This window comes from Parasteatoda tepidariorum, chromosome 2 (assembly GCF_982258835.1).
Source record: "Parasteatoda tepidariorum strain Cologne lab strain chromosome 2, Ptep-v5.0, whole genome shotgun sequence".
NCBI classification, from domain to species: domain Eukaryota; kingdom Metazoa; phylum Arthropoda; class Arachnida; order Araneae; family Theridiidae; genus Parasteatoda; species Parasteatoda tepidariorum.
Genome location: NC_141756.1, coordinates 7289473 through 7302789, shown reverse-complemented (window position 1 = coordinate 7302789; position 13317 = coordinate 7289473). Strand labels below are relative to the sequence as shown.

At 31.9% G+C, this 13317-nt stretch overlaps 1 protein-coding gene across 1 annotated transcript; it reads left to right on the top strand.

Annotated features, from left to right (window-relative positions):
* Window positions 1-1216: 1216 nt before the first annotated feature.
* On the top strand, window positions 1217-13046 carry LOC107443519 (uncharacterized). Its single transcript, XM_016057431.4, has 2 exons — window positions 1217-1905; window positions 12889-13046. Exons 1-2 carry the CDS (start codon window positions 1275-1277, stop codon window positions 12993-12995), a joined length of 738 nt encoding a protein of 245 aa, XP_015912917.3. The 5' UTR covers window positions 1217-1274; the 3' UTR covers window positions 12996-13046.
* Window positions 13047-13317: the final 271 nt, after the last annotated feature.

Sequence of the window (13317 nt, the reverse complement as noted above, 5' to 3'; positions counted from 1 at the left end):
TTCCCTGCAACGTTTATATATTTATTTTACTAAATTAAAAGAACAATTTGTTTCTGGAAAACACATTTCATGTAAATAAATTTTTTTAATGCATTAACGAAACGAAAACGTAATAAAAAATTTAGAGAAATTTGAGAGAAAATCAACTGCACCAGTAAAACAAAGTTAATACTTGGAAATTAAAAATGTATTCCTGTCTTTTTTTTTCAAAAAAAAAAGAAGAAGACTGTTGAAACCTGGCAAACGATGACAGTGTAATGATAGCTTCGAACATCTATCCAAAGAAATTAGCAAAGCTCACTTAGGAAGAAGTACTTTTTTTTTAAACTGTCGAGTTATTTTTGGCACTTTAACTCTTCGAAACGTGCAGTCGCATTTTACGTGCGTAATAGTCAAAAATTAAATACGTTAAACAATTATTAACGCTTGTAAATTTTCCATCTTTCGAATGCTATGCAAGTGAGAAAAATGGCTGTTTCTTTTGGTTCATGGTGCAAACTTTTTATTGATTGTTTTAGATTTAAAAATAATTTTAAAAATTCGACGTATCGTTTTTTTTCTCAGAAATATCGAACAAAAATTATTCATTTCGGGATCCTTTTAGTCAGATTTTCAAAGCAGGTTACAAAAAAAAAAAAATTTAATTACGTATAAAAACCGGCATAAAGAATGTTTGTACTGCTGTAAATAACTGTTCCATTTAACGTTGACATAAATTGTAAGTATCCAGCCATCTTATAAAATAGTAAAATTATAAGAGAATTAACATAGTTAAAAAATTAGAATAACTAGTTTTTTACTATTCTACATGAATTATTTTTAAACTTTTTATTATTTTGAAATAATGCCTTTATGCCATCGAAATATTATGTACTAATACTTTTTTTACTATAATTATTTTTATTAGGAATGACTATAAAATATGTATAGGTATTAAATGAATGTACAGCTCCACTGTTTTTTTATTTCGAGGGGCATGCAATTTAATTATGCTATTAAAATATAAATTCCTCTTACTTATATACTAAATAATAAACAACATTATGAATAATGTACCGAACGCTGTTTTTTTTCGTTACTTATAGAGTTTTATAATTTTTTGATGTGTGTATTAAGGAATGTTTGCTATTTAAGGAATTTTTTTATGTTGATCCAAGTAAATAATGATATGTCCTTCATAATGCTCGTTGTTTTTGCTTAAATAAACATCGAGAGCTATAAAATGCTTTGAAAATGTTTTCTTGAAATGCTTTTAATTTAAACGGGAAAACAAAATGGTCGCAATTCGTATTTTAACCCTAACCGTGCTGTTTTCAGCCCTGCTAGCTGTTGAAGTTGTTAATAACCTTGCTGTTACTGAATCTGAAGTTGAATTAATAGTTGAAAAAACGAAAGCGACAACTGAGTTTTTGGTTAGTATTGGTCCCTTTGGAGTTTACTTCTTAAGCGTGACAGTGGTGAAACATATATTCGAAAAGGTATTCGTTGTTAAAATTTCAGTGGAAGATGTTCGTGAAGTGTTCTATAAGAATGCTATAAATTTCGGAAATGAGATGGGTTTAGAACATGCTGAATATATTGCTGAGGATATTGCAAATGCAGCTGAAAAAGCTTTCCAGAATAACATTTCTCCTCTGGAGTACTTCCGTGCTGTTTCTGATACGTTGAAACGCAGTTTGAAGATACAAGGACTTCTGGAGCAGGGTAATGGTAAAGACTTGATTGACGCTTATGCAAATTCATTAGAAAATGCTGCGAATTCTGAAAATAGTATGGATCCTGGAGCTCCAGTTCAAGCTTTAGCAGCTGGGACAGCAGACTTCTTGAAATCAAAGGGAATAAGTTCATCCAAGGACGTTGAATTTGCAGGAAAAGCATTTGCTAATGAATTAAGGAAACAAGCAGGTAACCGTTTTATTTTATTTATTACTCATAGTCTCCTATATAGGTTGGTTTTAAATAAATATACTGGATTGGACCATCAGAGAGTTCTTGGTTGACGAATTTTGATGGACTTGAAATACACGTGAGCTGAACATGATGGTCATTAAGATACAGTTTTTTTAAAAATCGTGTCAAACAGGCAAGATTGGAAATTTGACTTTTTTGTAATTTTCAGGTTATGTTCTTTAAATAAGACTATAAGACGCGTATTTTTTTATTTCATGAAAATATTTTATCTCCGATTTAGGGTGTATATGTGTGTGTGTGTGGGGGGGGGGTCAAAAGTAAATATCCTCTGCAATTGTGAGAAAAACACATCCATTTACATGCGATAATACCCTTTGAGAATTAATTGATTATTGTGTTATACTATTTCTATACCAACCATTAAGATATATGAATACTTTCATCAAAGGTCAAAAGTCATTAAAAATTGTTTTGAAATAAGACTATTTTCTTAGAATTTGATCGGCAATAATACTTTACAGTAGAGCAGTTTTACAAGGCGCCTAGATACCACATAGCCTAGATCCGCAATATCCTGATATTTATTTGCGATCGCTGAATGTATCAGCTCATTCATTTCTAACAAGAATTTGAAAAAAAATACATAATATGGGTGTTCATTATGAATCACTCTTTTTATCATGATGTATAATAAGAAGAGTTGTCCATATTTTTTTCATTTTTTATATACTTGAATTTATTAGGCTATAAAGAGTATAATTCAAGCTCTATAGATAATGAATCTCTTTTAAATTTAATGTGTTTGTCAACAGCTACTGAAAAATATTAGAAAAAAAAATTCTGTATAAAGGATACTGTCAAAGTTTTACTTTTCGGTGATATTTTAATCATAATATTCTTTAAGGTTTTCTTCTATTTTTATATATTTATTCTTTAGAATTACTATTTTTAAAATCAATTTGAAGGCTGTACTTTTTTTTAAAAAATTTATGAACCCCTTAACGATTTGTAAATTTTCAAGAAAATTGTCATAAAAGTACCAATTTTTTTGGCTTTTGTAATTGTATTACTTATTTGATTAGTGCTGCAACTAGTTTAAAATAAACTAACTATCTACAATTACTTTAAAACTATCCTGGTACTGCCATCAGGTGTGTAAAATGAGAAATAAAATTTGTTCCGGGCAAAAGAAATGAATTAGTTTTATTCTTATTGTCGCGTTACTACTGAACACTCCAGCCCGTCAATATCACAGGAGCGAGAAATGGCGGACGAAATCTCACCCCGTCATTTTCACGGAATCGAGAAAGTCGAAGTTAAAGTCGTTCAACAGCCGACCTAATTCAGGGTTTACGTATTACAATGTTCATCTCCGTAGCCTTGTAATTTTGATCCCAATCTAGAAGATAAAGGAACACCTGGATCAAGCATTGGGAGAAATTTGCCTTCATGGACGACTTTTTGATTGTACTAACCAGCATTTGCGTTGCATGGAGAGGAAAACTACTAGAACCACCTACGGTTATTCTGACGGCAAGAGGAGTCTAACCCCTTATTTGTCTACCACTGAGGATATTATACGTTAGCACTGTTTTGGTGCTAGCCGGGTGCGGAATTCGAATCAACCAGCCATCGCTGGGATTTGAACCACTATCGAACCATTGGGAGACGAGCGATCTAAGTCACCACGATCTGATCTATCCCCTAAACCACCATGGCTTAAGGCTGTATTTTGTAAGGCATCATTGTCATCTAGAGTAGTGGTCCTCAACCGATTTTGATATCTTCTGAGGATGTTTTGGAGCAGGGTACAGGCACTAAATTTTCTGAGATGATTACTTTGTTTAAAAGAATGAGCAAACAAATTACACCGTGAATTTTAATATACAAGGGTTGTAAATTAAATAGTGGCAACTTAACCTTGAATCTCATAGAAGGGTGGGCATGCGCAAATAGAATATGGGAGCGGTAAGGTGGCGCTGTCGTCGATGTGCAGAGTGCAAAAAACAGTCGATTTGCTTAGAAGGGTAGTTGTTGTGTGGCGTTAAAGTTAGAAGTTTCGTTTCCATCGCTCTAAAACATGTTTTCAAAGGGCTTAATGACGAAAAAAGAGGAGATGTTTGAACCCATCGTGCTACTGCTCTATATTGTAAAGCATTTGAGCCACAGGCTTCCACTAGTCCTCGATTGTATTCTGTAACATTTTTGCCACGGCCAACCTCGATTTTAAGCCATGACCGCTGATCACCTTTTGAAAACATGCTTTAGAGCGAGGGAAACGAAACTATTCACTTTAACGCCACACAACAACTACCCTTCTAAGCAGAACGATTGTTTTTAGCACTCTACACATCGACAACAGAGCCACCTCACAGCTTCCATATCCTATTTGCGCATGCCTGCCCTTCTGTGAGTTTCAAGGTTAAGATGCCACTATTTAATTTACAACCCTCGTAATTCTTTCAGTTACGGACATATGTATTTACTTAAAATAATTTTCTTTTTCGATTTTGAAGCATGGCATCGAAATTCATTTCAATTGAACAAAAGTGTATTTTAATTGCTGAATTGTGTAGAATATATCTATTTATAGTGTTGACGGTAGACAATGAATCTACTCTAATAAGATTTGCAAACAACCTTCAGTTTCCGGAAAACGGGACAAACTCTGCATTTTGAGGAATGTATCCTGAATTTGGAAGAATATTGAGAATTTTGAGATTGAAAAGAAACCGTCTCTTTTCCAGTTTAAATTAGATTACTAATACACACAACACAATGACAGCACTATAATTAAGTAGTATATATAGAACGAAAGCGGCTTGATATTATTTCTTTGAAAATAAACATTTACTGAAGTATCAGATAAAAATATAATTGTATTTTTAAAGAAGAAAAGCGTGGATCTCTGTAAAATTTAATGTCAACAGTTATAACAAAATATTTAAAAAAAACTGTATTTTTTTCTTTGTAAAAGATATTATAAAAATTTAATTTTTCGGCGATATTTCAATAAAAATATTCCTCAAGTGTTTTCTCCTAAGGTTTCTTATTCACTTATTCTAAGCAGAAACTGGTCAAAATTCCCACTAACGAGACATTCTAATCAGTGATAATATGACAATAATTTTTTAGCGAATAGAAAATGGTTGAAACTTTTGATGTTCATCAAGACAGGAGTGGAACTCCTGTCTATTATTTCCTGTTCTGTCCTTTTGACACGAGTGGATTTGAGAGCTGTAGCTAGGAGGAAACTGGTCGCAATTGCAGGATCTTATCGTTACAAGCACGAACACGAGTTAACAAAAAATTTCTAATATAGATTTTATTGGTATAATTTTTTATATTTGTTTTTACTTATAAACCGGTGCTTACTGACACGCGTCAATGATAATAAGTACAGTTTAAGACAGAAAAAAAAATCACGTGAAACACTGAGAGTGAGAGCTCTAAAAAGTAACGGTCTCTGTTAAAGATTGGAATGTCAAACAATATTTCTTTTAGTATCGAAAGACAAAATCAATTACAATATAAATTTTGTCTTATTTAAGCGAAATCTTTACCTGAAACAACTCAGAATGTTTGGAATAGGAAAATATATGGTTTATGAGATTGAAGTAAAGTAATAAAATTGAAATAGATCATACTAGAAAAAGAAAAATAAGTAAAGCAATTCATCATACGATCTAGAAACGAATCATTGCTATTTACTTTTTGAAATGTGCTACGCTTCATAAAAAAAAAAGAAGTTTTCATAAATATCTGTAGTAACAGTTTTAAGCTCTTAGGCTCAAACATACTGTTTTAATAATTATTCAATTTCATCCTTCATTAGCTCGCTTTTAACAGTAAAGCTGTTTGAAAATTCGAAACAAGTTGAACCAATATATATATATATATATATATATATATATATATATATATATATATATATATATATATATATATATATATATATATATATATATATATACGAGGGTGTTTCGAAAAGTAAAGATACACCGTACGCCAGAGGAAAAGAGAAGTTCTGGCGAGCAAGTTGGCAACACAGGTATTAACCTTGAACCGTTAGCTTTCTCCTCGCGGTCGTTCGGCATTTCAACGTTGATTCTGATTGGAGTAGGTCGTGTTTAAAATGGTTGCGGCGATTCAGAATCCCGCCAAATGCGAAGTGCGCTCCGTCATACGTTTTCTTCATGCAAAAGGTCAGAGACCAGCGGATATTCACAAAGAAATTGTTTCTGTTTATGGGAACGTTATGAATAGACAAATGGAGTCTGCTTGCTTCATGACAACGCTGGACCTCACACAGCGCTCGTGACCAAAGCACTAACTCAAACAATTCAAATGGCAAGTATTGGACCATCCGCCATACAGCCCGGACCTTGCGCCCAACGACTTTCATTTATTCCTTTAGCTGAAGTCACATCTTCGTGGAAAATCATTCCACGACAATGATGAGATCAAAGATGAAGTTGAAATGTGGTTCCGACAACAGGCGGCAACCTTCTATGACTGTGGGATACAAAAGCTTGAGCACCGACTTAACAAATGTTTGGATAACGGGGTGATTATGTCGAAAAATAATAAATAATCGAGTCAATAAGATTTGACTGACGTTTTCTAAATAAAAGTTTTTTTTAAGGAATGCGATCCATTGTATCTTTACTTTTCGAAACGCCCTCGTATATATATATATATATATAATGAAGATAAAACAAAGAAAAATTATAGACATATGAAAAAAGGGGGGGGGAATAATAAGTAAGAAAATAACAGACAACAGTTTTTAAAAGAAAAAAGAAAAAAAAGGATGAAATTTCATTTAAAAAAAAAACCGGAAAAAAAAGATATAATCTTTTCATCAGCCCACACGATTTTATCCACAAACTTAACTTTCTTCGTGTTTTCTTGTATTTATTATACATATGTATATATATATATATATATATATATATATATATATATATATATATATATATATATATATACATGATATCACAATAAATAACAAAAAGGACAAACTAGAAGAATTAATGAATTAATTTACACTTATTACTAGAATTCAATATCTAGAGTACTTTAAAAATATCACGGACAGCTCTTGAAAATAGTTTAACTAAACTAAATTGTTGAACTAATTGTTGAATAAAATTGTTGATCTAGAGTAGTTGAATTAAATGGAAATCAAAGTGATTTCGCTCCAACAAAGCAGCGGGCGACGGTTGAAAAAAATAAGTTAATATATTGTTTAAAACTACTTAAGGTGTTAGGATTGTAGTACGGGTTGAGGGATTTTATTTTATATTTAATATCCGTCGTTGAACAGCCGACCCAATTTTCGGGTTTACGACTACTAATGTGCAACTCCGTGGCCTTGATATTTCGAATCAATCCAGAAGACAAAGAAACTCCCGGATCAGTACCCCCAGTGGTATTGATTTGTTATGGGGACATGGAGGACTTTGAGACTCGACAGATTTAACGCGCATGAGTTACCCTTTACTACACGGGGAGTCTTCGGCTGGTGGGGATCGAACAAACGAACTCTTGGACATGGGCCCAGTGCCCTACCAACCAGGCTATTCCGGCAATATTTAAGTTCAGTATGTGTTGTTTATTCGACTTAATTACCTTAAAAGTTAATGCGTTGTACAATATAATTTTTAGAAATCGCCAATTGAAATTTTTCAGAGATTTCTGTTATGTTCTTAATTAACTTTTCTCTTCCCGGGTATTTCTCTTCTGAGTAATTTTCTGCACAAGAGTGAATATTGATTAAACATTATAATAAGTATGCATTATGTTTTTTTTGTTTACTATTTTCTTAATTAATAAGTTTTTGGAATTATTACTTCTTAGCAACTATGCAACAGATATTAGGTAGTTTTATATTACGTAAGAATTTTATTTTTTTTATAATTAAAAAAAAGCTCTGATCATTATTAATTTAAGCAATAAAAAATAATGAATAATTATTAAAAACTATTTTTTGATTTAGAAATACCACAACCATTTCTGGTACCAGACTAAAGAATTTGATTCCACTGGAGATAGATATATTTATTTAGCCAAAACAAATTTTTGTGTGTCATCTAGTAATTTTAATTAATGTTTAGAGTTCATTAGTTGGCGCATTTTGTGTGTGGTTTTTGGAATTGTAGATTCTCAAGCAATTTAAATTCAAATTTAGCTCTTAAAAATCTGAAGATTAAATTGAAGAATATTACGAGTTTTCGTTTTTTTTTTTTTTTTTTTTTTGACGACTCTAAGTTTTTGTTACACATGGGTGTAGCTTTATAAGTATGTTAAATTTAATACCAAATTGTTAAATTTAATAATGAAACTTATTTAAACATTTGAACTACAGGTAAGAAGATAGGTACTTTATTTATGTCACACTAGAACTAGACTATTGGGCTATTGGTGACGGTCCGGGAAACATCTCTGAGGATGATCCGAAGACATACCATCGAATTTTGATCCTTTGCAGGAGGAATGGCTCCCCTGCTCTGGTGGCCCGAAGACCTGCGCTCGAAGTCGAGCACCTTACGGTACACAGTTTAACAAGGATCAAAACCGCACACCCTCGGCGCCTACTCAACCTTACTGTCACTCACTAGCTTACTGACAGTAGCCAGTGATGCTTGACTTGCTCACTGCGGGACTCTAAACTACAAAATCTTAAGTTAAATCTCTAAAAGGTGAATCACTGATAGCGATAATTGAATCTTGTATATTCGTCAGAAACGATCAGATTATTAATATTTATCTTTAAATGAAATGCAAAAAAAAAAAAAAAAAAAGAAATTTACATTTTCAAACGGCAATTTTAATGACTAAGTTTTCTATGACATTTTGTTTTAATAAATTGCTGAATCAATCACATAATTAATTTAAAATATTTAAACCATTAATTAGAAAACTGAAAAAAAAATGATTTTGTTTTATAACATAATTGAATCACAATTTTCAATAAGTAACTTGTAATATACCTAAATATTGATTTAGGTACTGGTAAGTAATAATAATTTTGATTATAAAATATTGATTTAGGTACTTCTCCAATTCTTAAATAGTTGCAAAACACCTGTTACTTGGCATGTGTTGTCTATCTCTAATATAATAAAAGAAATGCATTATATTCTCTGTATAATGATGACGTGTGATTTTTCACCTTAAAAAATAATAATCCATTTGCTTTTCACGTGAGTATGTGTGTGTTTAAACACCTTTTAAGACCCATGAAAAGTAAATAATATTCAATTTTTGACGCAAATATTTTTTTTAACTCGAATAAATAATATCAGCTATATAAGGACTTCAATAATGTTTCTTCAACTCATACAAAATGGGTGAAATACGCATTATCACGCAGGCTGTGTTATTCACTTCGCTGTTGCTCTTTGTCGGCGTATCTGCTGACATTGAGGTGACTGAGTCAGAAAAGGAGGTAATAATTGAAAAAACGTCTGCTACGACTTAGTTTCTGGCAGAACTCACCCCCTTTGGACTATACTTTCTAAAAGTTACGGTGGTGAAGCAAGTATACGAGAAGATTTTCGTAGTCCAACTCTCGATCAAAGATGTTCCGGATGTCTATTATAACAACGCATTGTATTTTGGAAAAGAAACTGGAGCTGAAAATCCTGAAAAATTAGCTGAAGATATAGCAAATGCAGCGAAGAAAGCCTACCAGGAGAATATGTCCGCTCTGGACTACTTCCGTACTATTTCTGATGCTTTTGAGCAGAGTGCGAAACAAAAGGGTCTTCTAAATGATGACAATGCGCAGGACTTGATCGATGATTATACCAATCAATTACAGAAGGCTGCGGAATCCGAGGACTATTCGAATCCTAAGGCCCCAGTGCGTGCTTTAGCGAAAGGATCCGCGAATTTCTTAAAATCGCAAGGAATAGATTCACCTAAAGATATTGGATCTGTTGGAAGAAATTTCGCTAACAAACTCAGACAACGTGCAGGTAATTTTTTACATTGTTAAAAATTCAGAGTCACGTTCCACCAAAAATTAGCATTCATTTGTTGCATGAAATGGGGCCCAATTTTATTATATTTTGGTATGTTTACTTGCTCCAACTATCAGTAGGAGGTTCCACCAAAAGTAGGAGTTTTGAACAAAACACTTATTTTCACTCTTTCCTTTTTTTTCTTTCATAAAAGCATCGAAAGGTTGCATAATTACTAGGTATTTTTAAGGCGCTCAAATGCTGGCCAAGGATGCTATTTACTATAACAAAACTATTATGCCTCTAACGATTTTATACCGTCAACCAAATTTGAAAAAGGCAACATAAAATAACTGAACTTAAATTAATGCACATAAAATATTTATTTACTTAAATAATTCGATACTTGAAACAGGATGCATGAGTCTCCCCGATACACCGAGATCGAGTTGTAAAGAAAGCATGGCGTCGTAAACAAATATCGTTCAGTTTACAGTCAAAGTCAACGTTCTATGACTTTTACACAATTTGGTGCAGATAGTTGCACCATGGAAATATTTCTCAATCATACTACAAAATTTATGGTGTAACTGAAATAAAGTGATCATTCATTCAACTGTACTTCGGGCTAATGAGAAATTTTGCACCAAATACTGGTTAAAGATTTACCGAGTTTTTTTGCAGTGTAAGACGATATTTTTGCTTTCAATAATTTCGTGAATGGAGCTTCAAAAGTTTTTTTTAAAATCTCTATTTTTCTTTTGCGGATAATTAAGATAATATGAATATCAAGCTGGCTCGTTGAAGGCAACTTTTAATAGATCCATGATTCCAGTTAAAACATAGTGACATAGTGATAGGCATGATTTCAGTTAAAACATAGTGAATATCATTGTTAATCAATATGTTACGGATAAAGTAATAAATCCGGTTACCATTGAAACTAACCGGTCAAAGTTAATAATAACCACTTCTTTTGGTCTAAGCGAGAGATAAAAGGGGGAAATTTTCGTATCGTGATCTGTGGCGGAATAATCTCCAAGTCTTGGCATCTTCCGGGCAGCTGCCTACGACAGACTAAATAAAATCAGAGAAAGGGACCAACTTGAAGGGCCATCCCAGGGCAAATTAATGTTATGTTTTTATTTTTCCTGTTTAAAATCAATTTGGCTCCTTGGCAATTGTAGTTGGTGTGGTCGATCACGTTATGGAAATATCCCCAATGAAAATGCGAAAGAATGACATTGACTAAACTTCATTAGTTATCATTAGTAATAACCGGTTACTGTGATAAATTCTCTTAAATTATTCCCTTTTACCGGCTTATTAATTCTTATTAATATTGAGCGGTTAATATTAATAATAACTGACTATTCACATTTACAGTAACATATACATCCATTTTTCTTGTTTGGAAATCGAATAAGCTCGGGAATTTCTCGATCTAAACTGGCAGTACTATAGTTCTCTATAACAATTCATTTTGTTAGGTTATCTTATGTTACAATTTCAATAGTGTTAAATATTTATAAGTATTCATCACTACTTCTTGGGTTCCAAAATGATATTAAAGGGAACTGTCAGAGTTTATCACAGCTATTTAAGAGTAAAAGGAGAAGAAAAAAAAACTCAGAGAGAGAAAAGGAAACAGATTATAGGGAATCATCATTAAGCATAATTTCATTAAAAATGTTTTTTACATAAAGCCATTACTGCAATTAAATAAGCTGAAATGTACAGTTTATTATCATTAATAATACCCTGAATATACTGTAATAAAATAATGGCGATATTTAAAAAAAGCAACTACAAAACTAACTCAAACCATACAAAATACAGACTCTAGGTCAGTGAAAAGAAGTAAATAAATATATAAAAATTAATAAAAGCTCGGAACCTTCTGAGAGACAATATTAGAAACTGTAATGGACTACTAACCACTATCTATTGTTGTTTAAAAATTGAAATAAAGCGTTCCAAATTGAAATCGCGTGAATATGGCCTGCTGGAATCGGAAAGGCTAGTCGCATATATGATACCCTGGACTATGATTTGAGAATCCCGTCATCACGTATATGCGATAACAACTCTAATTGGGATTCGAAGTTACTGATTGAGATGAAAATGTCTTTAATTGAAACAACATTTAACAATACTCAAAGCAAAACTAAACAGTGAATATAGTACTTCGTATGCGGATGAATAGAACTTGACGACTTATTCAAAGTAAAAAATTTATTTTTTATTGGTTTATTACCTGATAATTACTTTAAAACAGGCAAAAGAAATTTTATATATTATTTTATAACCCAGAAACTATTTGTAAGGAAAAAAATTGTCAATTTGTTGAGTTATACACAGAGCAGTTTCCTCGTAGGTTCTTTGTTGCTAAGACAACTAAGAAGTTTGATTATTAGGGAGATTTTGCACTTTTACTTTAGCTTCCGTATGCTTCCTTACTTAAGGTTAGAAGCAATTGCACATGCTCTCGTTCATTTAAGATGCTATGTATATTTTCGTTATGTTGGTGAGTTTAACGCTACAAAGACAAAGCTACAAGCACACTACTTATAGCTGTTAAATATTGTTTTCTGTTTAAGCTTACCTTAGAACTTAAAACATAGACATGGAATTCGAGTTTGAAGAAATATATTGACGAAATTTAGAAATGAATCATTTTATATTATAGCAATTGGTTGAACGAAGAGATCGCTTACATTCATTGTAAATGTTTGTTTTGATTTTTAAGTCAAAGTTAAAACGATATTCCACTACATTCGAGTTTTTAACATTGGGATTTTTGGCGAAATCTCTAATTTTGTTTTACGAAAGTTTATTATTTTTTCACGGGCGCATGCGCATTTCACCAGAATTGATGCATGCGCAATTGCTTGAAATCTTACGCATGGGAGCTAAAGTAAATATGCGAAATCTCCCAAATGTTTTAAATTTTTTTCCTCAATGCTCCAGTGCTCAATTGTTATACTAATTTTATCATTAATTTTAGGTGATGATGCTCACAGTGCTGCTGGATTAATCAATGGAAGAATCGAAATTAGTTACCTGCTCACATTTATGATAATATTAAAATGTATAGTTTTTCAAAAGTTTTAAATGTTTGAATTTTTGAAGATGTAAATTCAAATAAATAAATTTGAAACAGAATGTGCTTCTATATATTGAACATAAACTAATCTTTTACAAATAAGAATTTTCAATTTTAAAAATTTGGTACTCACGTATTATTCCGTCGGCTATTTTCTCGCAGCGTCAAGGCGAATTCTAAATTTCTTCTAAAACATTTATTGATTATAAAGAAATAGACAAAAAAGAAACATAACTTTACGCTTGCAAAAAGGAGAAAATATTTAAATTTGAACCACGTTCAAATTTATTCGTCAAATAGATAAAATAATGAAAAATTTTCAGAAGATAA